This window comes from Columba livia, chromosome 23 (assembly GCF_036013475.1).
Source record: "Columba livia isolate bColLiv1 breed racing homer chromosome 23, bColLiv1.pat.W.v2, whole genome shotgun sequence".
Lineage (NCBI taxonomy): Eukaryota > Metazoa > Chordata > Aves > Columbiformes > Columbidae > Columba > Columba livia.
This window is the reverse complement of record NC_088624.1, coordinates 2,785,210-2,812,466: the sequence shown is the minus strand read 5'-3', so window position 1 is coordinate 2,812,466 and position 27,257 is coordinate 2,785,210. Positions and strand designations below refer to the sequence as shown.

Sequence of the window (27,257 nt, the reverse complement as noted above, 5' to 3'; positions counted from 1 at the left end):
ATTTTAATGAATTAGGCTTGACAGCCTTCCTCTGGGATAGTCTAGCTTAGTTCCGCTGCAGTTTCCCTGTTTGGAATAGGGATAAAAAGAAGCAAAATGGTTTTCCCAAAGTCACAGGGCAGGGAATGGCAGATCAGGATCTCCATCCCCTATTCCAGCCTCAATCTTTTTCCTCTTCCTACACCCAAGAACCAGCTCAATAACGGGTGACCCTCTCTCCAGTTCACAGCCCCAAGCCCAGCAGAGGCTGAAGACTGGGTGGACCAGGTCCAGTTCCTCCTGAAGGGTGAGTCTGGCAGCCTGGCCCAAGCCGAGGGCAGAGCTGTTTGAGCAGATTCTGCCTCTGTTCCCTGGCATTTGCCATCCTTCCATGGGCTTTTCCTTTGGTTCAGCCTGTTCTCAGCTTCCATCCAGTTTTCTTTACACCAGCGGCTCATGGGCCGAGCAAGGGGACAGTTCACTCCCTGCAAGGTCCATAGTGAGCACTAAGTGCAGCGCACAGGCTTTGTCACTTGATTTCAACCCACTGAAAGCAGCAACATCCAGCCGGTAGGTGGATTTGCTCATTCTCACCACACTTTTTCTCTCTCCTGCCAGACCTGAGCTCCCTCACCATCCCGTGCGACGAGGATGAAGAAGGACCCTACAACGACGTGGACAGTTTGGACTCTGCGAACACAGCATCCCACAATACCACCCTGAATCAGGATGAGCCCAGTGCTGGGATGGAAGATGATGACATCTACGAGGTTTTACCGGGTGAGTGACCAAATAAGCAGGTTAAAATCTGAACCATCCCCTACGAACATGGCAGGAGACCTCGGCCGCATCACACACTGATGGAAATGAACATCCAGGGCTCTGCCGAGTGTAACAGACCCAAAACTCAAAGGTTTGACCCCATTTCTTCATTCAGCCTGGCTGATCGACCTCAAGAGCAAACCTTTTTTGTTCTGCTGAGGTGGGGGTTTGACAGTCAGGTGGGGTGGCTTTTAGAGGTTGTGCTCCGTTCAGCTCCAGTAATATTAAGTTTGAGAGTGGAATCTCTGGGCTGTGTTACCTGGAAAATCAGACTTTAGATGATGAAAATGCTCCCTTCTGGGCATGCAGTCATGGCCGTAACACAATTACAGGCCTTCCAAGAGACGATAAAATAACTGCATTAAAGACCAGCGCTTGTTCACTAAGGGTGCACGAGGGCTGGAGGCAGCACGGCAGCGGCTGCCGGTTAAAGGAGCCGGGAGCATCTTCCTGGCACAGAACCAAACAGCCTGCGAGGGTGACACGGTCTGCAACGCTTCTTACCATTAGAGCAGAAATCACGGCGTGACACGTCCCAGGGCTTGGTCAATGGGTCACCTGCGCCTTATTCAAACCCGTGTGCTGTTCTGCTTCTGCACGGCCCTTTGCACCCCCAGGACCCCCCAGCGAGCGCAGGGAAAGTCGTGGTCCAAGCTGGGGGGTCCCCTGGGCCCCTCTGCTGCCGTCGTGTCCCGAGTGAAAAGAGAGAGACAGAGGTAGAGAAAAAAAGAGAAAGAGGGGGGAGATGAAGAGATAATTTCCTCAGCAAGTCATCGTCGTTAATGAAGTTTTACAAAAACAGATACAACCAAGGAAAAATAAAATTTCACAGGTGATAAATTTTTCCAATTTCCCTGGCAGAATTCGATAGGATTGTTAAATTAAGAGTGAAGGTGTCTGTTAGGAAGCAACGAGCAGTGATGGGTAATTTTATAGAGTGGAAAATTGAATCAAATTGCTACATTAAAACACAGCTCCTCTGAGATTGTGCCCAACGCCCAGGCTGCTCCGGCGCAGCGCTGGGGAGCACGGGCTGGGGCGCACGGGGGCCTCTGCACCCCTCGTGTGGGTGCCCAGCGCTGCCCACGGGGTGCAAAGGGCATTTCCCCAGGGTGGAGTGGCCCAAACTGTGATGCTCTGCACAGGGGGAAGCAGCACAGCCCCCGGGAGATGCTTTTTTCAGCATTTCTCTCTGATTCCTCACTATAAAACGCAGGTATTGGCTGAGATCAGACAGCCAGGCCCTGGGAAGGCAGCACATCGCACCAGATGCGGCTCGGAGCAGCACCTGGTGCAACAGGCTGCGGTGCGCAGGGAGCTCGAGCGTCCACACCTCCCTGTTCGTTCATTGAGCAGCTCAGAACCCCCAGTGGTGCCGCACACCCCAGGGTTTGTGCCGTCCCCGCAGCCCGGCAGTGCCAGCCCCCAGGCGCAGGATTCGTGCAGCTTTGCTCATCCTGGATCCCAGCAGCAGCGTTTCCTCCCCGACACGTGTTTTCCTGCTGCGGCGTCCCCAGGAGCGCGTGTGCGTGCGGGAAGGGCGCTGGGCAGGGGTTTCCTGAGGACACCCGGCTCGGGATGGAGCGGTGCCCACGGGACACACAGACACGAGGGGGTGGCTCTGGGGAGCCTCTAGTGCAGGTGTCACCCCAGCGGTGGGTGCCCTGCGTTGGAGGATGCTCAGGGGTTTTCATGGCACCTGGCCACTGGTTTTACACCCTCCGTCTCCTGCTGAGGTGGGATTAGGGGGTTTGGTGCCATTGGTTGAAGTACAGAGGAATCCAGAGCTGAGGGCTTGGGGCACGGGAATGAGGGGGGAGAGTGGCGTTCCAGATACATTTACCTTCTCTTTTACAAATGCAAAGAGCAGGCAAAAAGCCACTTTCAATAATTTATTTTAAAATCAATGCTAATGAGATTCTGTCTCGTCAGTGGCCGAGTTTTACAATAAAGTCTGATTTATTTAGAAAAGATCTTCGGTGCCGCTTCCCGGCTAATGGGGGAGCAGCCACAGTGACCCCCCAGCTTGGGATGCAATTTGTGATCGGGCGCGGAGCTCTGACCTGGTTTGCATTGATCAGCGGCGGGCGGGAGCGACGGCCGGGCCGGGGCCGCGGCCTCGGGAGCTGCCGAGCGGCTGCAGCACTTGGCTGCCCTGCGACCAGCGGCCGTGGGACCCGCAGGAGACACGGCCTCGGTTGCTGTTGGCTCTGCCGAAAGGTGACAGCAAAGCCATGGCCCCAGAGATGCGACGGGGACAGTTCTGCACTGGGCTCGGTCGTGCCGGGGCTCCCCGACAGCCGTGCAGGACGTGCCAATGAGCGATGTGCCTGAGCGTTGGCTTTCCAAAGCATTTCAGAATTGGCTTTTCTTTCTATTACTTTATTAGGTTGCTTGTAGTCCTCACGGGAGCAGCTGATGTGGGTGCTGTGCACCCAGCCTGCCCCAGCACCCAGAGCTGCTCAGCCAGATGGGTTGTACCTCACCTGGTGTTAAATACTCATATTTAAACCTATTTTTGTGTAGATCCTTGCACCCATCAGTCACTCACCATTTTCACAGGGCTTCCCTGTGACTTCCAGCCCCTCCGTCCTTAACCTTTTCCACTGTTATCATTCCATGTTATTTTCTCGCATCCTCCTTCCCCCTCCTCGGCCGTGCCAGCCTGCCTGTCCCCGCTCCTCTTTCTCCTTCTTAATTTCTGCCTCTGCCCCCATCCTTCCCCGCATTTCTCTCCTGGCATTTCTCCTCAGCATCTCATTTTCTCCGGGCTGCGAGTCCTGCACAGGAAGCATCTCTTCCTATAGGGCACTCGGCAAAGTGCTGCCTAAATTTATGAGGCTATAATAAGTGATTTGTTTTTACCAGTGTTAACAACAATTCATATTTTTATGCACCACGTTTTAAAATATTATCTGTGACTTCCTCCCTTCCACTCTTCACAATTAAGCCGGGAATTTATTATTCTGACAGTCGGATGCTCTCGCAGCCCTCTGCCTGCCGGGGCTTTGGTGCAGCAGCGCCGCTCCCGGCCCTTCCCCTGACTTCTCTGCTCTTTTCCCCTCCCAGATGAGGAGCTGGACCCCCCCTCGGCACAGGACAGCGAGGATGCCGGGAGCAGCCAGACACGTGGTAAGAGCCCACCCTGCTGGGCCAGCCCAAAGGTTGGGGTCTGAGTCCGGCCTGGGGTGCGGGTGCTGATGGAGGGTGGGAGAGGCCCCAGGAGCAGATTCATGGGTGACGGAGACTCTGCAGCTGGTGAAGTTCAGGTAATTTGGGCTTGGGGAGCTCTCCCCATCTTCTCCACACTATGGGCACAGGGGATGCGTCTCCTGGACCAGAGCCGGGCAGCAGGCATGGCCACGGAGAGCAAACCAGCCATCCCAGCGCGTCCCGGGGGGCCGGGGAGAGGAGCTGGGGCAGAATAATCCAGAGAGAGGGCAGGAAGCCGCCACGGCCCAGAGGAAGCTGCTGCAGGGAGGGATCTGGGCGCGGGGAGCCGGAAGGACGCGGCACTGTCACCCCAGGAACCTGCACCGCCCGCCCGCAGCGGCCAGGGCCCCCACCCCTGCTTTTTCCTCAAGGACCCGCACCGTGGGACGGGAGCGGAAGGTCTGTTTCCTCCCTGGTGCCACCTGCTTCTCTTTCCATCGCCGCTTCCTCCCCGGAGCAGGAAAGCGACGCTTGTGTCCGAGCAGCCAGGGCTGGAGCGGCCGGGGGCTTCCTGCCGGCCCTGGCTCTGCCGCAGGGAACACGTGTCGTCCCGGCACAGCCGGCTCGGGAGAGCTTCCCGCACCCTCCTCCCGCGCCGGTGCTGCCCAGCTTGTGGAGTCCACTGGTTGGGTGATGGAGAGAGGAGGATCTGGCATTGGGTGCTGTGGTTGGCAAATAGTTGAACCAGCATCATGGACACCTGTGCTCTCCCACACGCATGAGCAGCCCAAGTGTTGCTCAGCTGCTTTATCCCACCCGCAGTCTGAGAGCCCCCGCACCCAGCATCCCGGTGTCTCTGGAAAGCGCGATCCAGCGATTCCCTTTGGCCAACACCAAACCCCCTTGGATGTTTGTCCCCAGCCCAGGAGAGCACCCGCTCCTGTTTCTACCCAAATCTTGGTGGCAGAGACAAAGGGTGAGTCCCGGCTGCTCACAGGGACTGGAGCAAGCGGGTGTTTCGCTGCTCCTCATGCTTTTGCGGAGCTTGTTTCCCACTCCCTGACACGGCGACTTCTTTGCCCACTGGAGCACGTGGCAGCTGCAGCCGGTACCGGCCCCCAGCGCTCAGGACAAACATCCCGAGCTTCATAAACCGCTCTGTGGTCCTAAAGCGGGACTGGCCGTTTGTCCACGGAGACGCTTGGGCGCCGGGAGAGGACAGCAGAAAGCACTGGGACGTGCCCAAACACACGGCTGGTTCACTTTGCCTTTCGGAATCGCCCCACAGGAGCGGGCGGCAGCGGAGCGGCTCCCGGTGGGTGTGCGGCTGGCGGGGGCAGCGGGCGCAGAGCGGGGTCGTGACAAACCCGCACCCCAAGGCCGCCCTGAGGATTTTGGCTCTCGCCTGTCACAGCCCTGCCAGCCACTTAAGCACCCTGCTCGTACTCATTAGCATCTGCCTGGCGGTTGTAATTGTTGTTAATGGTTATAACTGGTTTAGTTATTAGCATTGTCATGATTGCTTGAAGTCCTGTGTCTATTTTTACACTAAATAATATATTAGACTCTTGCTTCTGCAATGCTGGGCTGCACTTCAAGAGGGAAAGGTTATCGCGGCGCCGGGGACCGCAGTCCTCGTGCCTTTTGCCGTGGTAATTTGTGCTCCTGTCCAACTGGACCAAGGGTGACAAAGCGGTGCCGCGAGTCCTTGAGCAGAGGCCAGGCTGCGGGGAGGGAGGGAACGGGCCACTTCTTAATTATATCACACGGCCAAAGCGCCAGATGAGCATTTGGCTAATGGAAAACTATTGTTTCTAATTTCGAAGAACCACAAGGATGTGATGATGCTGGAGCAGCCCAGCAAATCCAGCTGAGAGCTTCAGGCTGCTCCTGCCAAGACACCCATTTGCTCCACTCAAGGCTGCTTAATCCCGGCTTTCTGTACCGGATGGACTCTGAGCTCACCGGCCACATGCAAACCGAGCAAAATTCCTCTACTTACAAAACAAGAAAGTCTGGCAGCCTCCTGCCCCAGTCCCTGCACTTAGCGTGGCAGGAGGTTTCACCCAGCGTGAGCACCGTGCTGAAAAGCCCTGAGCTGCAGACAGTTGTCATTAGGTTTCAGCATCAACAGGCGTCTGAAGCAACGCGCCCAAAGCGCAGGGGTGGGGGCAGATCGTGCCTCTCCCACAGCCCCCGCTCGGGGCTGCTCGGGCCACAGCAGAAAACGATGCGCTTGTCACATTTGGCTGGTTTTCTTAATGACCCCAAGGCCCATAAACATGGGAACAGGCTCTCGTCCCACTTACATCAGTGTAAATCAGCCGCGCTGAAATCACGGCTCTGCCCTGAACGCGGGTTTAAATGTCTGGACTGGACATTGGGGCTTTTATTAAAAAACAAAACAAAACAAAACAATTCTCTCCTCTAGCAGGGAGCGGAATTAAGTCAAGGTAACACCCGAGTCCTGTGGTGCCTTGTCTGGATCCGCATCCCACCCAGCCCGGAGCCGCAGGTCGGGAGGATCAGGGACGTTCTCCATCCCACGGGGAGGCTGCAGGGATGTTCTCCCTTGCCCGGCCTCATCTTTTAGTGCTGAAATAGGAGCCAGGATCCCTTTTCTGCAAACAGTCTTAATTTTAACAAGCTATTCTCGGCAGCCGGCACAAACATGTTTGTTGCTGTTGAAGCTGCGGCTGTGGCGAGGTGCGCAGCCCAGCCGCGCCGTCAGCGGGACGCATCCTCCTGTCCGCTGCGATTAATCCCGACCTTTCGCCGGCAGCGCTGGGGGTGTTTTCTTCCATCCCAGCATCCGATGGGGCTGGAAGAAAACACCCCAGCTTTTGGGAGCACAGACCTTCCCGTGGGCTGGAAAACGTTCTCCCTTTGCATTCGCAGAGTATCGCGTCCAGGCTCATGCACACAGTTCCTGCAAGATCTCTGTTTTACCGACGGCTGGTATTTTTGATGCCACCGGAGCTGCTTTTCCCCAGCCTGGTCTCACAGGGGACACCAGCAGGTCGCTGCCACCATACCGGCTTGCTCTCCGCATCGCGGTGTTGTCCTCACACCCTCCCGGAATGACCTTTTGTGTTAATTACACAATTTGCTGGTTCCTACCAAGGCTGCTCCTTTGCCTCGGCCTCCTGCCCAGTGCCACACACCCTGATGTTTCCATCTCCAGTTCACAACCTCTGGTTCATGCACTTAGCACAAGCTTAAATAACTCAGTAGCTCCTACTCCTCCTATTCCCTTCCCAATCTTTTCCTCGCCACTCTGTGCTCCCCCTTTAATACTTTCCAAAGGATGCAGACCTACTCTTTTTTTTCCCAGCCTTTCTATTTAAGTTCCCCAAGTCCCTGAGTCATTCCACTTGCTCCCTGCTGTGCCATTATCCATCTCTGTAATGTCCTTTTTCATATTTAGGTGATCAAATCTGGGCACAGCACTCCAGATGCACCCTTATCGCTCGGTCCCTTAAACCATATTAGAAACATTTCCTCCAACATGTGCTCGATATTTTCTATTTATGCTTTCTGGGCTTGGTTCAGCATGTGGCAGAGCGGCACAGACCGCTGGTACAGCCCCGGCGCTCGAGTCCCCCCCTGCAAAACGTGGTTTTACTGGGTTTAATTATCCATGGGGGTCACATCACGGAGGCGACCGTGTCGTGACATCTGGATTCACCCCCACGTCGGTGCTGGTGCCACCAGAGCCGCCTCCTGCTGACGTCCTTGCTCCAGGAGCATGTTCTAACATGTGTGCTTGAAAACTGGAAATCTGGGGCTTTGGGGGTGGTTTTTCGCTGCTGTGAAGGATCTGTTGGATGTGCTGGGACAAAGTGGACAGAGCAGCTGCTCCTCGGCCGTGGTGCTTCTGTCCCATGGGGACCCTCCTGTCGCGGTGACTCTGCTCCCCGGGCTTGTGTCTGGGCTGGGAAATGCCATTCTGATACGGCAAGGATGGAAATGGTTCATTCTGGAAACGCTGCTGTGACTTCTTCCAGAAAACCCACGCGCACCGTTAGCCCGGGGCGCTCCCCAGCGCCAGCACCGTTTGCCAACACTCTCGTCAACCCAAACCCGCGGCTTTCAGCAAACTGATCATTTGCCTCCCCCGCGCAAGAACAAAGTGGGAAAAAAAAGCGTTTGCCGGCTCACATGTTCCCTTTGCACTGCAGACTGTGATCACACCTCAGACTCACAGGCTGAGCGAGACCTGAGCCACCAGGCTGCGTCGTGACAAGGAGGTTTGGGACCTTCTCTGACCTGCTCCATCAGCTGCAATCAGCTTCTTTAATTCATAAATAAACGTGGTTGTGACCTTCTGCAGCAGCCTCCCAAAGCCCCCGTGCAGATACCGCTGGTAATTAACTGTGCTGCTCTTCCGTGGCCTCTGGTGTGGCCGTCACCCTCCTGACCAGGTCACTGATCCCCACCTTGGGGACAGGTGGTTTGAGCCTGAGAAGGAGTTGAGGGACTTGGGAAAGAGCAACGGCACTTTCAGCTCCCTTTGTGCTTTGTCATAAAGAGCTTTAATCCGGGGTTTTCTGAAACAGCAACGTTTTTCAGTGTGTTTTTATGTATTTACTGCTCACTTTTGCGTCTATTTATTGACCAGCCCCTTTTTCTTGCAGCGCATCTTTGGCCTCTAATTGAACCGTGTAACTAATAACCTCCCTTTCCCCAACAGATACAAGCCCCGCTCCCCCAAAAACCTCACCCCACAACCTCAACATATCCCCATCGCATTCCCCGCCACCCTGACCTCTCTTATTTGTTCCCAGCATGTCCCCAGCGAGATTATTCCAATTACTACCAAGGCGTGTGGGACTGCAGCAGCGAGTATCCCGACGAGCTCTCCTTCCACCGCGGAGACCTCATCTACATCCTCAGCAAGGTAAGAGCATCACCCCACGTTCATTAGCAAGGAGCTGGGGCTCAAGTGCAAGGTCAAGAGCTGATGAAACTGGTAAAAATCAAGGTGTACAGTTCAATTTGCAATTTAGTGGAGGGGGGAGCGGGATGCCGGGGTCCGGTTCCTGCGCGGACGCGCAGGAACCGGACCCCGGCATCCCGCTCCCCCCTCCATGATTGCCCCATCAATGCCCCAAAGCAAGATTATTTAATTTTTATTATTGTTTTTTCCACGCTAATGGAGTTTGTACGTGCTGTTGCTCGGGTATTACAGGGGTAATTGAGTTGTTCAGCCGGGTGTGACCAAGACTCCCTTCGGCAAGAGCACGCAGGTGAATAAATTACAGGTTCGCATTAGCGGGGGCAAGAACGAAGCCACCGGTGCCTGTGACCCTGTCCCAGTCTGTCCCCACGGGGCTCTGTCCTGATCCCAACCGGTCTCTACCAGAGCAGGGTGGCCCTGGCTGACAGCAACGAACTTGAGTTGTGTTTTATGGGTGGTGTTTTACAACACGTTTTGCACCCCAATATGGTACAGGAGCAGCGATGCACTTGGGGGGGGTTACATTTTCTTAACGGTGTTTTGCGACGCACTTTGTACCCCAAGAGGGTACGTGAACGGTGGTGAATTTTGGGGGTTGCATTTTGTGGGTGATGGTTTTGCAACGCGCTTTGCACCCCGACACGGTGCACGAACAGCGATGAACTTGGGGGTTTGCGTTTTCTTGAGGGTGTTTCGCAACGTGTTTTGCACCCCAATATGGCACAGAAACAGGGATGAACTTGGGGGGCTGCATTTTGTTGGTTGTGTTTTGCAAGTGCACCCCAAATGCAGGGGTACAGACATTTGGAGATGAAGAGCAGCCCTAAGTCTCAAGCTTGTTAAAGACCAAGGCCAAGTTTTATAGCCGAGAAAAAGACCCAGATTGAGCTTTGCACTCGGGCAGCAGCCACACGATGTCCCCGAGGTGGACCCGGGTGACCAGACGCCACGGTGATGGGCAGGAGAGCGGCCGTGGCAGCACCAGCCATCCCTTTGAGGTTTGTCCGTCCGTCAGAGCCCTCATGGGGGTGACAACGGGGTGACCCAGGACCGTCCCTGGGGGTGACACCCGCAGCCCTCAGTGCCCACAGTGCTGCCGGTGCCTCGGTGCATCCCACCGATGGCCGAGCGGGTGGGGTGTCCCCCCCGCGCCAGCTCGGGGCCGCAGCTTGGAGTCACGGCAGGGTTTTTGCTCTCTTCAGTGGCTCCAGATTGCGACTCTTGTGCTGGCTTCCTCACACGTAACCGATCGGTCCTGAGAGCTTTTCCCCCGTAAATTACTTTGTGCGACGGATGCTCGCGGCCGCCGCAGAACGGAGGCGGCGCGGGGCCGGGGGGGAAGGAGGGAGGCGATGAGGAGTTGGGGGGGGAAAGGTGTTTGAAAAGCCTGTTCACTCAGCTGCATTTTAATTTCCTTTTCAATCTTGTCCCAATTAATTTCGCAGAATTAATCTCACAGAAGCAAACTCGGCAGCGCCGAGGCTGCCGTTCCAGCGGCGCGGTCGCTCTGTCTGAACATGAAATAGGAGCTCATATAAAAATCCATCTGGTGTGTGAAACACACGCCGGCTGCCGCGCGGGTCCTGCCTGACATTTCCACCATGGGCAGCGGGGTCAGTGGACATTGCGGTGGGGGGCACGCAGTGGGTGCTGCATTGGGGGGTGCCCGGGGCCAGGGCAGCGTTGTCACCCCCTGCACCCCCCTGGGAGCGGCCCCTTCGCTGCCATGTCCAGGATACACCACCCTCGAGAGCTTTTCTTGTCATGTCACCCCCCAGATTCTTGTCATGTCACCCCCCAGATTTGGGCAAGAGGCTCCTCATTGCCCCCCCAGTGGCACCAGCACTTTGTTGGCCCCAGTGACATGGGGACCATGGTGCCAGGGGGTCCCAGCTGGAGCTGGCCAAGCTGCAGAGCCCGTGCCCCCCTTAGCACCCCCAAACACGCTGCCCTCTGCTGCGGCCCAGCCAGGCTTATACATGGGGGATCAATTTGGGGAGGGGGAAGCAGCAACCCCAGCAAAACCCTCAGCACTGTGTCCCTGTCCGCAGCACCAGCCCCTTGTCCCCTGGCTGAGTGATTTGTACGTTATGATAATTATTTGAATGCAGCGAGACTTCCTATTTTAAGTGGGCTTAGTTGGATGTGACAAGCCGGCCATAAAACCGGATAAGTTAATTCTCTCAATTGCTTCCAATGAAAGGGGGGGAGTGCAAAGGGGGGGGCACGTTCCCACACCCCGAACCTCCAGCGAAAGGCGTGTGGTGACATCTAGTGGCATTTTGCTTGGATTTGGGGCCATCTCGCTGGTGGGGAGAGGCCACGGGGGTGGCCGCAGCCCCCCCATGCGCTGACCCTGCTGGGCGATGGAGCCGACGTGTAACGAGCTGGGTCGGGGCTCAGCGTGCAGCTGCACCCCGGGGTCTCCGGGGGGGTGGGCAGCACGGATGGGCCCCCGGGGCTGCGCTGCGTTCGGCTCCCATTAATAACCCCTCTGGGAGGGACGGGGACGGGACGGCGGGGTCAGCTGGAAGGCAACGGTCACCCACCGGTCAAATTCAAGCGAGGGCCATCCTTCCCCCCGCACCCCCCCGGCGGGAGCCAATCGTCCAGAACAAGCCCCTGGCAGCCTCATTCCTCCCAGGTAATTTTTATAAATGAGGGGACACCCATCGCAGGCGAGGACAAAAGGGTGGCCGAGCGCTGGGGACGCTGCGACCGCACGGCCCCGATGCTGCACCCCAAATTTCACCCAATCCATGGGGACCCACCCGCCTGTCCCTGACGTTGTGTCCCAAATATCGCCCCAACCCCGCTGTTTTCACCCCACAGCGGCCACCGTGCCAGCTCCCAATGTGCCCCCCACCCCTGAACTTCTCCTGGGCTGGCACGTGGTAAATCGGGGGGGTTTAAGGTTTAAGGCGTACCCTGAGCATTTATTTTGCACTGAAATTTATAATAAATGCTGTTAAAGACTTTGGCTTTGACAGAGGTAATAATAAATTCACTGTTAAAGACAGTAGTTTAATTCCTTATACCCTCCAATACTGCGCAGAATAAACTATATTCATCACTGAGTAATTTTTTACCACATAAATCTTTAAAACTAACCGTTGTAGGCTGTTGAGGCTGAAATATTGTGAATTTATTAGATATGCCCATGTAGTATTGGATTCAGAGGTTTCCATTCGAATATATTACAGGGGAAATTTGTGTCTTTAAGTGTGACAATCCTGCCATTTTCCAAAGGCAGCGTTAGGAGCGGCAGCTCCTCCAGAGTCAACTCTGCCTTGATTAGACAGAGATTTAGTAAGGAGCCCCTCGCCGATGTGCCGGGGAGCGGGGGTGACATTGCCCGCCATGCCCCATTTCAAATGGGTGGCAAAAAGGAACGAACAAACAAACAAAACCCAAGCTTTTTGTTTCTCGCGTTAACAAACGCCCGACGATTCCCCAGTTTATTTCCTAAATGGAAGTGGAAATTTCACTTGGGGTTGCGGTGACAGGAATTATTAAAGCGGAGCCTCGTCGTTAAACCCGTCCCTTCCCGGCCATAACTTTCCCGGGCTGCCGTCGTTTTATGGATCTACATATTCCATCCATACATACGGGTGCGGGCGGTAGATGGATGCGAGTCGTTTTTGTTTGGGAGGTGGTTAATCGGCGATAGATGGAACAAGAGGAGACCTGAGCGGGGAAACTATTGCAAATCTATTGCAAAATGGATGAGGAAGGTTTGCAATCCAGCTTGGATTTGCCCAGAGGTGCGAGGCAGCGCCTCCGCCGCCCTCCTAACCGACGATTTTGGTTTGTCTGAGCCCGTGGAGCTGCGGTTCCGCGCAGGCATCCTTGTTTCCTTTGCTAATGTCAAACACCAGCAGACTGGAGAAATCTTTGTTCGTTAGAGAGAGACGGAGATAATTATAAAACCATCTCTCGGTTCATGAGGCGCGGGTAACATTTAAACCAATTGATGTGGTAACATTTAAAGCAGTTATATTGCAAAATGTCACGTACGGTCTAGTTTCATTAGAGACGAGTTAATAGATGGATGGAATTGAAACTCCCAGGCCTGGGCATAAAGTTTCCCTTTGCCATAACTCGGCCTCTCCGGCCGCCGTGTCCACCCAAGGGCCGAATTCCCAAAGGTCTCAAACTTCCAGCGCTTCGTTCTCCCTGCAGTTAAAATCACGGACAAGACAGAAATCCCAGGGCCGGGAAAGGGGGTTCAGGGAGCGGAGCATAACGGTACCGCACACAATTAATATTCACATGCTCATTAGTGCTCTGCTCCACCTGCGGGTGCTCACAAGCCACCGACGTTCCGCACTCGTTTCTGCACCGTCTCGCCTTTTCTCCTTTTTTTTTTCCCCTTTTCCAAGCTGCTCCATCTGTAAATGAACAAACATCTTGATTTTATAGCCTTTTGCTTTGTAGCACGGAGGGGAGGGGGGGGGAAGTAGTGAAATGCCTAAGTAAGACTTTAATTCCAAATTCATTTACTCTATAGCGATGAAGTTGTCACAAACCATAATGCAGTATTTAATTAAAATAACAGAAGTGTATCTAGATATGTCCTGGGGTAGCTATCACCAAATTATAGCCTGCGCTACCCGGGTTGTATTTATGAAACGGCGGCGGCTGAGGTGCAGCTGAGCGGATGCGAAGGAGGAAACGTTTCAGGCATCGTTGTGGCGACGGCTGCGGCTCTGCCGCCCCTGCTGCCCTTCCCTGCGCCGCTTCCCGCGCCTCTGGGACCCTTGGAGCGATTTCAGCTGCATGGCGGGGTCTGGGGGGCCTGGCTGTGGCTCCTGCTCCCGAGCTGGGGTGTCTGGGGCTGGGACAGGGGCTGGGGCAGAGGGGACACCCACCCGTCCCTGCTCAGGTCCTCGTCCCAGCCCCGCAGCAGTGGGTTCACCCAGCCCGGGGGTCCCTCGCCCCCTCCCCACGGCCCTTGTAGCGATCTCAGGGGGAAGATGGGTGGTTTAGGGTCATCAATTCATCAGGAGCATAAATCCTTCTGGAGGAACGAAGCGGTGACTGTGGGGCTGGCGGGTGTTGGGCTTTGGGGAGCGGGTGTGAAGAAAACGGGTGTTTGTGCGAGTTCCCAGTGAATTCACGGAGCCGTCGCCTTCGCCACGTCCCCTCGGCTGTCGCCTCGTCCCCTCTGCCGCCCCCGCTCCAGCCCAGCCGAAGAGTTATGAACGAAGGGGACATAAATAATTGCGGTGACCTTTGCAGGGAAGTGGCCCTGGGGGTTACTGTGTGAGGATATTTTGATGATACCCATGGTGTAATCAGCCCTGGCTGCTCCCATCACACCCTCCGGCCCCCGCTCGCAGCTCGGGGACTGGGGACGGACGGTTCGATGGTTCCTCGCACACGCGTGTGCACACACACACACATGTCCGCAATTATCTCCAGCCCTCTTCACAGGTCACAGGCAGAGTTTAACTCAGATGGCTGCTCATTTTCATCAGGCGTGAGCGTTCAGGACTTTAAAGGCGAAAATAATTGGCTGCAGAACAAATTTAGGAAATGGAGTGTGCGATAAAGCAAATAAAAATCTCTCCCTTCTTTTTTTCCCCCTTCCCGGTGGCAGGAGGGGGAGAGGGCAGGGAGAGGTGGGAAGAGAACAGGCCTCATCTTATTTTACCTCCCTTGCAACTTTGCCATTAAAGTTGCACCTACAGCTAGGAAGTTTGTCCGTGAAAAATGGTCATTTTGTTTCCCCTGCTCAAAGCACGTTATTAAAATGCTAATTTAAAAGAAAAAGGAGTTAAATATCTAGCAATGGTGCAGTCTAATTGCAGCCATAATGAGCTCTCTAAATGTGAGTGCCCCTGACACACAGAGAGCATAAACAGCCAGCAAACACATCATTAGTGCTCGCGTTCATTTATTCTGCCGACCTGACGATGACCCCGCGGAGGGTCGGGAAGGAGCAGGTGGATCCGGCTGCGCGGCCCCCGGGGATGCGGGAGCGGAGCCGGCACGGCTGCCATGGCAACGCGGGGATGCTGCCCCGGCCCCCGGCCCGGCCCGCGGCCCCACCGCAACCCGCAATGCACCCCCGGGCTCACACCCCCCGCAAGCGCACCCCCTGCATCCTGCACCCCACTGTAAACACACCCCTAGGGCTCACACCCCCCACAACTGCACCCCCCGCATCCTGCACCCCACTGTAAACACACCCCTAGGGCTCATACCCCCCACAACTGCACCCCCCGCATCCTGCACCCCACTGTAAACACACCCCTAGGGCTCACACCCCCCACAAGCGCACCCCCCGCATCCTGCACCCCACTCTAAACACACCCCTAGGGCTCATACCCCCCACAAGCGCACCCCCTGCATCCCACACCCCACTCTAAACACACCCCCGGGCTCACACATCCCACAGCTGCAACCCACAAATGCACCCCCTGTAAACGCACCCCTGGGCTCACAACCCCCACATCCTGCACCCCACTGTAAACACACCCCCAGGCAGGGCTCACACCCCCCACAAGCGCACCCCCTGCATCCCACACCCCACTGTAAACACATCCCCTGAGCCCACAGCCCCCATATCTGCACCCCCCACATCCTGCATTCCCTGGCAACCAGCCCCCCCTGTGAACTCACCCCCCCAACCGCACCCCCTGCATCCCGCACGCCCCCTGGACCCCGCGCAACCCCCGGTCCCCCCCACTCGAATCACTAGAATCACAGGATGGTTTTGGTTGGAGGGACCTTCCCAGGTCCCCCAGTGCCCCCCTGCCATGGGCAGGGACATCTTCACCAGCTCAGGTTGCTCAGAGCCCCGTCCAGCCTGGCCTGGGATGTCTCCAGGGATGGTTCATCTACCACCTCTCTGGGTACCCGGGCCAGGGTCTCACCACCCTCAGGGCCAACAATTTCCTTATATCCGGCCTGAATATCCTCTCCTTTAGTTTAAAACCATTGCCGCTTGTCCAGTCGCATCAAGCCCTGCTCAAAACTCTGTCCCTGTCCTTTTTATCAGCCCCTTTAAAAGCCACAAGGAGGGATCAGTCTTGGTGCGATAGGGAAACTGAGGCAGAGAAGGGTGATGCACCTGAGCTGGAGTATCTTGGCCATAGGTCGCGGCTGTGCCAGGGTGGGGGGACCAAGGAGTGCTGGGCCCATCCAGCCCCCCGGGGTGTCCCCTCCCTGAGCATCTGCACCCGTTTTGCACATGGAGCTCAGAGCAGGATGGAGCCTCCGGAGAGAGGAATAACGGCAGCCGCACATGAAAGCGAGCGGCCGAGGAAGGAGATTAATAAAAGCGATTCTTTGGAAATGATTTTTGCTCCATTCCAGCCTGTTTGCTTCTAAACAGCCTCGCTAATCGCCTCCCAGCAACAGCACAATAACTTCCCTCTTATTTCCCCCCCCTCCTCTTTTTCTTTCTCCTCTCTCCTGCCTGTCCGAGGGGCACAGGAACACCATCCCTGGGAAATATTTTAAAATAAAAAATATCCCAGCCGACACCCCCGTCCCTCACCCTCCCTTCCCTGCACCCCCCTTCTCCCGTGCACTCTCGATGAACCTGTGATATTGTAGCAATGGCCCTTGAAGTGCAGTGGGGAGGTGATTTAGGAGAATATTAAAGGCAATGTGGAGATTCGAAGGCGCCTCTCTCAGGGAGATCTGGAGAAATACGCAGCACAGATGGGCTGAGCAGATTAAACATTTCCGTCACATTGTTTTCAAATTGTGTTTGCGGTGCCTGAGGGTTGGTACTGCGGTCAGAGCCGCGCGGAGCCGGGAGCCGCGCGCTTGGTGGAATAAATATTAATACGGCAGTTTCGCACGGGCTCCCGATCCCATCAGCGCCACGGATCCGATGCTGCCGCCGCTATTGTCCCCCAGCACAGCCCCAGCTGCACGGGGACCCGGCAGCGCCGTCTGTCTGCCCGGCTTGTGTCCCCTCTGCTGTCCCCCCGCTGCTGTGTCCTCCCTGGGGCACCCAAAGGGACAGTGTCCATCCCGCCCCAGCCGTGGTGACACCCCAAGCTGGGTCGTGGCACCGTGGTGTGCTGGGGGTTGGCTTGTCCTCCTCGCCGTGGTCTGCGGTGCCACCTCTCTCGGTGGGGTGGTGGGTGGTTGTTTTCAGTGAGAAACGGCCAACGGGCTAAATGCTGAACTGGCTCGGGCTGCTGTCCCCGCGGGCAGCCTGAGGACTCGTCTCAGGAGGAGCCGCAGCGGTGTCCTCACCACACCTGCCCACGTGCCGCCCGGGGCCTGGGGGACATTTCTGCAGGGCCTGCCCAGCTGGACCATCACCTTCCTCACCCCCAGCCCCCGGTACCGCTCACTCTGAGCCCCTCGACTCCAGTGGCTTCTTCCTCCTGGGCTGGGACATGGACACCCCGTAGGATGGGACCCAGGGACCCCCATGGGATGGGACACCCGGACCCTGCTGGGATGGGACACCACGGACACTGCAGGTGGTGCTGGAGCAGGTGCTGCAGACAGGACAAGGGGACAGAGCGATGCCCCAGCTGCTTGTCCTCAGCTCCTTGCGAACTGAATCATTAGAAGCAAGTGGGAGTCGTTTATTTTTGTAGGGATTTACCCTACAAAAGAGCAGCATGGTGGGGGGGCCATGGGCTGAAGCAAAGGGTGAGCATCACCCAAATTCCTCCTCTGTGTGCTCTGTGGGTGATGATCCAAGGAAACAGCGTTCCCAGCTGCATCCCGCAGCTACCGCCGGCTCCGAATCCCCCAAGGACAGGTAGCCTCTCCATTTCTGAGCTTGCTGCGGCTCTGAGCCGGTTTTTGAGGTAAATAGATGTATGGCTGACCCGGTATAAAATTCCCCGGTGTCAGCCGACCCCTCGCACGCCCGCGATACCTCATCTATGAATTAGATCCCTCCATTTTCCTAACAATAATGTATGACACACAAGCACTAATAATGGGGCCGAGCAATCATAAACCGATAAGTCCCTGACTGATTGGCTTTTCCTTCGGCATCCATCAAAGCGTCATTGATCTTCTGTGCGAAGGGGGGTGATTAATGGCCTTCCCCGAGCCCGATGGGCTTGTTTACGAGGGCTGGCGGAGGAGCGCGGTGGCGAGGAGGGCTGGGGAGTAAATATCATCCCCGCGGCAGCCGGTGCGGGGACAGAGCCGGGGCGAGGGGCGGGAGGGGTGTTGGATGGGACACTCTGATCTCATGGAGGTGGGAAAGATGCGGCTGCACATTGAGGGTCCCATGAGGCGGGGATGCTGGAGGAGCCGCCGTGCGGGGCAGGGATTGTGGGGTTGTGGTTGTCATCTTGTTTCTTTTACCCTCTTCTCCTTCTCACTGGAGACAAGCAGCATAAAGCCTTTTATGGCTCCGTGCACCAACCTGCCATAAAAGCCCCGATTGTGGATGATTATGGGAACGAGCGTCTGCTCCGGCTTCGCTTGGCACCGGCATCTCGGGAGTGGAATGTGGAGAAGCTTTGAGGGGTTTTCTTCCTTCTGGGAGGAAATCTCAGCATTTTGGGGGGGAACGAGGCCATCTTGGCTGTGTAGAGGATGGGTGGATAGGGGGGTGGCTACTGGGGGGTGGAATGAGCCCCACATCCAGCTCCCCATGACCTGCCAGCCTGGAAAGGGCACTGGGTTCCAGTTTCCCAGCCTCCACTCTGCCGGGGTACCCAGGGGCTCCCAGTGCGGCACCAGCACCCATGGGTGCTGCCTCCATGGGCTCCCACTGGAGGTTGAGCGGGTGGAGGGAGCAGAACATCCCACTCCCCTCTCCCAATGCTGCCCAGGGCCCCCCGACCTCGCTGGAACAATTATCTTCCCAATTAGTGGGTTTCCAGTCCCTTCTGTAAAGTCTCAGCTAAATTACTTCCCCCCCTCCCTCAACAACCCAGTCCAGGCAGGTACTGAGCACAGAGGCCCCATTAGTGTGTAATTAGGTAGATTCCAGCAGAACCGTCCTCCTCCTCCTCCTCGTCCCCCTCCAAACGCCGGTACCACGCGTCAGCCCGTTAGCGAGATGGAAATTAGCACCTCCAGACGGGAGCAGAGTTCACCCTGCACTGGGCTCTGCCTCGCTGTGCCAGTGCTCTCCTCGTTTTAATAGTTTAATAAAAATTAGCATAATTAACGAACATCTGTATGATCCAGAGTGGTGCAATTTGGCACTTGGAAACGAGGACTTAAACATTATTGCCGGGAGTTTAATGTTGTTTTAATTCTTTTTGGCACCGCGCGGTGAAATAAACGCTCAGTGCCGCGAGTTCTCGGCTGGCTCTCATTTGCATTTGCCTCCCTTTGATTATGAGCAATCGTGGGCTACCCGGCAATTCATCAAAGCAGAAATTATTTTAAAATACCTCATAGTGTGGGGCTGCAGCCGAGTGGGGGGAGCGGGGTCCCCATGGTGCCCGGGGTGCAGCTCGGCCCCTCTCCCCACGGGTCTCCAACCTACAGCAAATAAACCCCAATTCTTTCCTTCTGGTTTTGCAGCCGGATTTTTCCTCCCTGTCCCTGGGGACTCTCACAAGCAAAGCCCTTTCCCCACCGCTGGGGACACACTGAACCCCCCAAGCCAGGCTGAACCCCCCACCTTTAGCTCCTCCTTTAAAAAGAAAATGATCTAATTTGATGGCCAACTTCTTGTGTTAACTGCTCTTGCACGCACAGAGCGATGGAGGTTTTCTCTGTTATTATTTGCCTCCAATATCTGTGGTCAAGGGGAAATCAGAGATAAATTGGGGGGGGGGGTGTAACTTGGCATGATGCACCTGGATGGGGCCTGGGCCATCCCAGGTTTGTCTCTCACTAAAGTTCCCCAAAACATCAAGGTGTGAACTAAATGTGGAGTTTCCAAGCAAGCCCCAAACCCTGTCCCAGGGAGTGAGGGAGGACAGGAGGGTTTGCAAGGGGGAAGGTGGGACGGGGTGGTTTCCTGGTGGGACGTTGGGGGCTGCTCTCTGCAGATCCAGGTGCCAAAGGGACCTGAGCTGCGTCCCCTGTCCCAGCGCTGACGCCGTGTCCCCCGCTGTGTGTCCCCAGGAGTACAACGTGTACGGCTGGTGGGTCGGGGAGCTCGACAGCACCGTGGGGATCGTCCCCAGGGATTACCTGGCACCTGCCTATGAGCTGGAGGAGCGATGAGCACCGCGGCCCCGGTGAGAGCTGGTACCCGGGGGCACCCGCTGGGGAGGGGCCGGGAGGTGGGCGCTGGGGCGGCTGTGGTCCTGGGGTGCCCCAGCATCGCCGGGGGGCCCAGCCTTGAGCACCAGCTTTGGCTCCATCTCTTGGCCTCTGTTTTACACGGGAGCAGGTGAATCCGGGTGCTCCTCTGTCCCTGGCCGTGCTGAGACACCAGCGACACTGGCCCCCGCACCGGCCCGCCAGCTACAGGCACCCACCGTAGGAAGAGCCCCGCGTCCCATCGCCCGGCTGTGCCAGGGGGGTGGCAGCCCCCAATAAAACCATTTTCCTCTCTGTGTTTGGCTGCTCCAGACTTCATTGCCGGTCTGGAGCTGGGTGCTGCCCCCCACTGCAGCCCCCCAGATCTGAGCGCCCCCAGAGCCCTCCCGGGTCCAGCCCTAGCCCAGCCTATGGCTGAGGATTAAATCAGCGCATCATCCTCCTCCTCTCGCACTTGGCTGAGGAGCCACTAGATGGTGGTAAGAACCTGCTGGCTGCAGCAGGCCCGGGGGGGCCCAACCACCTGGGTGCCCCCAAGCAGCCCCCGGCCCCCCCAGCCCCAGCCAGTGCCAAACCGGGAGCATCACCCGCGGGGTGAGCCCCAGCGGTGGTGAATGGCTGCTCCCTCGCACAGCTGGACAGATGTTTGGCAGCCGAGCACAACTGGGGAGGCCCCCCCAGGGCCCCAGAGGCTTGGGAGGGCTGTGGGGAAGCAGCCAAACCTGTCCCGGTGCCCACCGCCTTGATGCCCCCTCTGCCCGGCATGGCTTTGGGGTGCAAGGGTAGTTTGGGGTGCCCAGAGCTCGGCTTGGCCTGGCACAAGCCTGGCTCAAATCCCCCTGGTGACGGAGGGGGCTGGGATCTGTGCACCCACAGAGAGAATCTCCCCCCCTTCCTGCCCCCCATCTCCATTTCCCCATCCACGAGTATCTCACAAGCACCAGCTCATTTGGGGGCAGCTGTGGGGCCCGTGTCTGTCCCTCCAGCACCGTTCCCGGGAGCTCTGGCCCAGCCGGGGCTGGTTTTGCACCCCGGGGGTGGGATGCGCTGTCGGGGATCCCGGCCCCCTCCCAGGCAGCCAGGCGTTTTTTCTGGCAGGTGGTGGGAGGAGGGAGATGTGCCCACTGTGTCCCTGGCCCCACGCGGGTGACAGGGTTGTGGCTCCATGCCCAGAGCTGAGTCACCGTGACCCCCCCACATGCCGCTCGCCTGCAGCCTGAGCCAGCCCCGTGTGACAGAGGGGACCGTCACCCCCAGGGCCATTTCCCCCAGCCTCTGCAGCAAAGCCCAGTGCTGTGCCCCCCGGGGGGGTCTGTCTGCAGCCCTGGGGGACACAGATGCTCTGCTCCCTGAGCAGGGCTGTGTCCCCCGCCATGGCCAGATCTGCCTCTGAGTCAGTTTTCCCGACAGCTTTGCAAAGCTGATCAACGCCACTAAAGACAATCTCTGCCAGGCTCTGACCCGCCGCCAGCAGCGGGGCCGAGGGGGAGGTCGGGCACCGTGGGCAGGAGGGGGGCACAGCCAAACCCCCCTCCGAGAGCAGCTCCTGGCACGGCACCGAGCGAAGGCCACGGCGGTGCCAGGCTGAGCTGGTGGGGAAAACCGTGCCGGGGGCCTGGGGGAGGATACAGCCCGGCCGTGGGCGAGGACACGCGTGGGCGCAGCAGCGGGTCCTGAGCACAGCTGGGCTCACAGCTGCACCGTTTGGAGCCGCACACTCATGAATACGTATGAATATGCATGAGGGGGGGCAGCCAATGGCAGCGGCGCTCCAGCGCGCCGGCAGCTGCCAGCCTTTGCCATGAACTTCTCTTGACATTTTGGATGCGCCTCGATGGGTTTCCAGCCCTCCCGCCCCCTCCCCAATGAGTCCTGACCCCTGCACGGGTCCTGGACGCCCCTCAGCCAGACCCAGCACCGCAAAACTCGCTTCAGGGCCAAGGTGGGATGCCCTGCCCTGCATGTCCCCTGCCACCCCCGTGCTGGGTCCCCCTGGGGAACCTCTGTGCTGGTTCCAGCAGCTCCAGCCCCACAGCCAGAGGTGCAACAACCCTTTTTTCCCCAAAAGCCATTTCTCTGCAATTAGCTGGGCCGCCACTCAGCTCCCTCCGCCCCCGCAGCGAGGACGTGCGTTGCCAGCGACCGGTCGAGTCTCTTCTTCTACTTCATTTTTATTTCGAGTCAGAGCACGTCGGCTTTGCCGTCACCAGTGCCGAGGGGGGAGGAAAAGGTGCGGGAGAGCGCAAGGAGCGGCACCGGGAGCAACCGGCACTGCTGGACACCGACCCCGTGGCAGCTCCGTGCTCCTGCTCTCGGAGCAAACGAGACCCCCCAGCCCCCCAGTGCAGGGCAATGGGTGCACGGGGAAGGAACCCATCACCTCAAAAGTGCTGGGGAGAAAAACTGTCCCCCCTCTCCTGTGCTCCCCAGGGAAGCTCGTTCCCATCCGTCCCAGCTGTGGGATGAGTTGTGCCAGGAGGCCTCAGCTGTGGGATCTGCCCCCATGTGTGGGCTCCACGCAGCTGAGACCCCCCCACCAGGAGCTGTACAATGCACCTGGTACTAGGGAAATGCAGCCTCCCCTGCCTGCAGCAGCAAGGGGGACACTAAAGGGACATGCTGAGCAGTGGCCAGCCCCTGCTCCGCCGTGCTGGAGGTGCCACCATCCCCCCCGGGCTGGGGACACAGTGCTGCGCTGGCACTGCCGCCCAGTTCAGCCCCGCTGCTGCTGCTGCAGAGAGCAAAGGCCATGGGAACAACAAACGCGGGTTTCACTAACCACTAGATCCCTTCTCCAAAGAGGAGAGTGACACGAACACACTGCCTGGGACATGGGGACAGGCGAGAGTCAGCAGGGAGAGAGCATGTGAGCCCCAGACACCGCAGAGCCAGGGACACGGCTGTGCTCCCAGTGCAGCCCCAGTCCCACCAGCCTGGACAGCAGTGGTCCCTCTTCCAGCGAGGCCTGCGGGCGCTAGGGAGGGCAGGCGATGTCCCCAGAGCGTCACTGCGGCTCCCGCTGCCCGCCCGGGGGCTCCGCGGGCTCCTCCGGACTGTCCGAGTGCGCGTCATCCATCCCAAAGTCGCTCCAGTGCGGGAAGGTCTGCAGGCAGCTCAGCCCCTGCGGGTTCCCCGGGCCGGCGCAGCTGAAACGAAAGGACGGGTCAGAGCGGAGACCGGACCCGGGGACAGCGCGGGACCCCAGCCCCGTCCTTCCCCGCTGGCGTTACCCGGGGCGCGGGTCCCCCGGCAGCAGCGCGGGGCGGCTCTGCTCCTCCTGCGCCCAGCCGCAGTTGGACATGGCGTAGTGCAGGATGGCGTCGGTCACCGTCCGCGAGCCCTGGCCCTGCACGCACGCCTCGATCTCGGGCACCGAGAGCTGGCTCTGCAGGAAAAGGTGCAGGCGGCTGTCGGAGAGAAGGACGACGTTCTGCACCACCCTGCACAGGGAGAGAGGAGGAGTGAGGCCGGAGCACGCTGAGCTCTGCCCTGCTGGCGGCTCGTGTGCCCCGCGCCGCCATGGACAGCCCCATCGCCACCTCACAGCCACCATCTCAGCACAACGCGAGCAGCGTGTCCTCTCCCCCCACCCAGCACTCAGCACCCGCAGGAGCTTCACTCACTTCTCCAGGAACTGCTGCAGGCCCTGTCTGCGCTTCTCGACGAACTCATCCGTGCTGCCCACGAAGAAGGTGGATTTCCCGGGCAGCTCCGGGACAGGCCTGCAGGCACAGGGCAGAGGGGGCGGCTCAGGGGCAGCGCCAGAGCTCGGGGACACCGCGGCAGCAGCAACCGGGACCCCACTTTGCACAGACCTGGGTCCCAGGAGCTCAGAGACCCCGTATTGGTGTCTGGGGTTTCTGTCCACGTCTGTTCCCAGTTCACGTGGCTCTCACAGGGAAGGGGAAGCAGCGTCTGGCAGGGAGCGCGGGGCACACTTACACCAAGCCAGCGTTCTTCTGGAGCTGCCGCCTCAGCCACACGAACTCACGGTACCGGCGCCGCACGCATGAAGTCTTGGCAGTAAAGGCCTTGCTGTTGGTCTGCAAAATAACCCACCATGGAAATAACCCAGGGGATTGAGGGGCAGCAAGGGAGAGGAGGGCAGGATCCCGCCTGAGCTGCGATGAAGGGATCCCCGTAACCTGCTGGGCTTTGGGGAGCTGAAAGTGCACAGAAAACTTCTCCAGGGGAGAAGCTGCGTCTCAGATCTTCACAGAGACAGCGCAGAGCGGGGGACGGGGCTGCTGGGGGCTGTCACGGCTCCTTCCATCCCTGCTCAGGGCTGGACCGCTGCTCCCGTACGGCACGACCGCACCCGCAGCTCATCCCGCTCCCCAACTCACGTGCAGGAAGATCTTATAGTCCACATAGGAGTTCCAGGAGCCCTCGTTCTGCACGCGGGGGTCCTGGACACGCACTGTGGTCAGCTCCTGTGGCACAAACAGCACCTGAGCGCCCATCCCCGCCTGCCCCATGGACCCTGCCCGGCGCCCAGCACCCCCACCCTCGACACAGCGCTCAGAGACCCACACCCCAGCCAGGATCGGACAAACGGACAGACCCCCATCAGAAAGGTTCTTACTTCCTCTTGGTTCTCCAACATCCTAGAGCCAGAGCCCAGCGGGAAACATCTGTACAGAGAAAAGAGGATTTAGTAAGACTTTGCTGCACCATTACGTGCTCCTGCAGTAATTCCCGTTGTGCAACCACGCCATGGACACTGTGCCAGGGCTTGGGGGGAAGGGGACAGCGAGATAAACCCCCCTACACCAATAAAACACACAGTCCAGGCAGGGAAACCCCTCAGAGTCCCCGGGACACAGACACAGACCAGGAACACTCGTCAGGGGGAGCTGCAAGACCAAGTGTGTCCCATCTCTGGGTTTCACCTCCTCTGTGGGATTATTTGCAGAGGTTTTGAAGCCTCTGGGATGAACCAAGAGCACAGGACGTCCCGTCCCAGCTCCCGAGGGACACGGCTCCCCATGGCAGAGCCAAGCGACGCTTCACCTGTCCCCGCTCCTGGAGTTTTGCCTTTTAGGCCACGAGAGCTGCCAAGTGCCAGGCAGCGCTGGAAACCCGGCCTGTGTTTATAAGCTCAGATGTGAAGCGAAGCGCTGCTGGAGACAGAGCTAATTTTAGCTGGGACAAGGGGAGGGGTTGAGCCATAAACGGCGCTTTAAAAATCCGGCTCCACCGGTTTGAGGGTATTTTCTGCCAAACTTCAGCCACCCAATTCCACCTGGAGAGCATGGAAAGCGTTAAAAGAAGCGGAGAGGAGTTTCGGGATAGACAGCGAGAGATCCAGGCCCTGCTCCCAGACGTCTCCCAGCACCGCAGCTCCCGCTGGGTCAGGCCGCTGCTGCTTCCAATTGGAGCTGCAAGGGGGAGGGCGAGGGGAACACCCCAAATAAACCCTCCACGCTTTCGCACACGTGATTCCTCCCCTAGGGAGGGGAGAGAAGGAACAGGACGTGACACGGGTCGCTTTGCTCGGCCCCGATCCTCCCCCGCGCTGGGGGCTCAGCCAGTTCAGCACCAGAACTTCACCATCGTGTTCCTCGCCCCCCCGGGGACGTTGCTGCCATCCCCTCTGTTGCTTTTAGAGCTTCTGGCTCTGCACAACAGCTCATCCGAGATTAAAAATGCAGGAGGGAGAAGAGGGAGACTGAGAAACTGCCTAATGGAACAGCAGAGGGTTGCCAGGAACATGAATTTAATTTCCCAGGGTGCTCGAAGAGCAGAGACGGCTCTGGACAGCCAGGGAGGAGGAGAACGGGCTGCGGGGAACCGAGATCAGAGCCCGAGCATCTTTCACCTGCACTTCCATCCAGAGCTGTACCGAGAAACACATAATCTCATTTCCGCTTTATTTGGCGTTAATTGATCTCATCTTGACAAATCAACTTAAACCCAACGGAGAAGGCAGCTCTGAATTAGCTTTAAGCAGTTACGCCAAATCCTCTTGCAGGGCTTTTGCCTAAAGCTTCGGTTTAAGAGGCCCTGGGATACGTGGGTTGGTTTCATCTTCCTCCCACTTGCACTGCGGTGTTCCCAGGGCTGTCGCTGTGTCCCAGCTGGAAGGACGCGGTGGCAGCGGCACCGGGACGTCCCGTGTCCGCGTCCCCGGAGCCTGACGCCGCTCGCCCGCCCGGGACACGCGGGTTTGGGCGCTGGAGGAGCCGCAGACGCGCTCCCACCGGGCACCAGGTGGATTCGCCTCCCTGTGCCCACCCCACTGATGGGGAAGGCGATGGTTTTACCTCTCCTGCTGCCTTTGACCCTCTTTGCTGACTCGGACGCGTCCTCAGCAGCGTCTCAGCCCCTCGGCACGGCAGGACTGCGCTGAACGCTTCCCCGGCACACACCCGGGACAGTTAAACCAGCCCCAGGCTGAGCTCTGACGCCCGTCACCGCTCCAGGTGACCCCGGGCCGCACACGGGAACCGGGGCTCGAGGAACAACGGGAGCGAGCCCCGTTAGTTTCTGCTCTTGCTCGCCAGGCCCGGGCTGAGCTGCCCCGCCGGCACCGGGCGGGCGCGGAGGTTGTTCCCCCCCAGCCCCAGGGACACCCCAGATCGGGGCCACCCCGGGGGTCACCCGCCCCGTGAACGGCACCGCGATCATGTCACCGCGCTCCGGAGCCACCCGCGGCCCCGCAGCGCCGGCGCTAGGCCCAGGCCAGGCCCCGCAGCAGCCGCCACCGCTCCCAGGGGCCGGGCCGGGCCGGTCTGGTCCCCGCGGGGTCGGCCCAGCCCCGCCGAGAGCGGCCCCGCCGCGGCGGGAAGGCCCAACCCGGCCCCGCCGCCCCGGGCCCGGCCCAGCCCCGCCCCGAGCAGGCCCCGGATCTCCCGCCAGGGCCCAGCGCTGCCTCCCCGGGGATCCCCCGCCCGCCTCCGCGGGGGCTCCGCACCGAGAGACCCCCGACCCCAAACAGCCCCCCCGCCCAGGGCACCCTCACCTCCTCCCGAAGGCCGCGGCCCCTTTAAGCAGCGCGGCGGCGCGGAGGCCTCACGGAGGAGGCGGTGCTTCCTGTTCCGGCGCGGGGCACGCTGGGAGTTGTAGTCTCCCCGGGCAGCGGCCGCGGCCTAAGCGCTTCAGCTCCGCGCGGCCTCCCTGGGGATCCGACCGGACCCGCCGCCGCGCGGCCCCGCCGGAGAGGCGCGTCTGAGCC

At 58.7% G+C, this 27,257-nt stretch overlaps 2 protein-coding genes across 7 annotated transcripts in view; one reads left to right on the top strand and one right to left on the bottom strand.

Moving 5' to 3' along the window:
• Window positions 1-20,376, top strand: part of SKAP1 (src kinase associated phosphoprotein 1) — a 127,825-nt gene extending 107,449 nt beyond the window's left edge. For both annotated transcript variants that reach the window (XM_005508283.3, XM_065039728.1), the window contains 6 exons: window positions 223-286; window positions 598-759; window positions 3,871-3,933; window positions 8,742-8,854; window positions 19,940-20,055; window positions 20,211-20,376. In XM_005508283.3, the coding sequence (XP_005508340.2) occupies window positions 223-286; window positions 598-759; window positions 3,871-3,933; window positions 8,742-8,854; window positions 19,940-20,041 (504 nt within the window). In that variant the 3' untranslated portion in view covers window positions 20,042-20,055; window positions 20,211-20,376. The remainder of the gene's footprint in view (window positions 1-222; window positions 287-597; window positions 760-3,870; window positions 3,934-8,741; window positions 8,855-19,939; window positions 20,056-20,210) is intronic.
• Window positions 20,377-22,235: 1,859 nt separating this feature from the next.
• On the bottom strand, window positions 22,236-27,152 carry SNX11 (sorting nexin 11). 5 transcript variants are annotated; one of them, XM_065039731.1, is made up of 7 exons: window positions 27,045-27,152; window positions 24,666-24,714; window positions 24,427-24,513; window positions 24,023-24,123; window positions 23,704-23,802; window positions 23,311-23,520; window positions 22,236-23,226 (listed from the first exon to the last, which is right to left on the bottom strand). In XM_065039731.1, exons 2-7 carry the CDS (start codon window positions 24,684-24,686, stop codon window positions 23,085-23,087), a joined length of 660 nt encoding a protein of 219 aa, XP_064895803.1. In that variant the 5' UTR covers window positions 24,687-24,714; window positions 27,045-27,152; the 3' UTR covers window positions 22,236-23,084. The 5 variants fall into 5 exon arrangements, with proteins under 5 accessions (XP_064895803.1, XP_021151259.1, XP_005508285.1 ...); XM_021295584.2 differs by lacking the exon at window positions 27,045-27,152 and adding an exon at window positions 26,347-26,937; XM_005508228.3 differs by lacking the exon at window positions 27,045-27,152 and adding an exon at window positions 25,326-26,336.
• Between the last annotated feature and the right edge of the window lie 105 nt (window positions 27,153-27,257).

Coding starts and splice junctions, on each gene's coding strand:
- SNX11 (XM_005508228.3), bottom strand. Junction 23,803..24,022: donor CAGAAGAACGCTGGCTTGGT/GTAAGTGTGCCC, acceptor CTGTGCCTGCAG/GCCTGTCCCGGAGCTGCCCG. Junction 23,521..23,703: donor CTGCAGCAGTTCCTGGAGAA/GTGAGTGAAGCT, acceptor CTCCCTGTGCAG/GGTGGTGCAGAACGTCGTCC.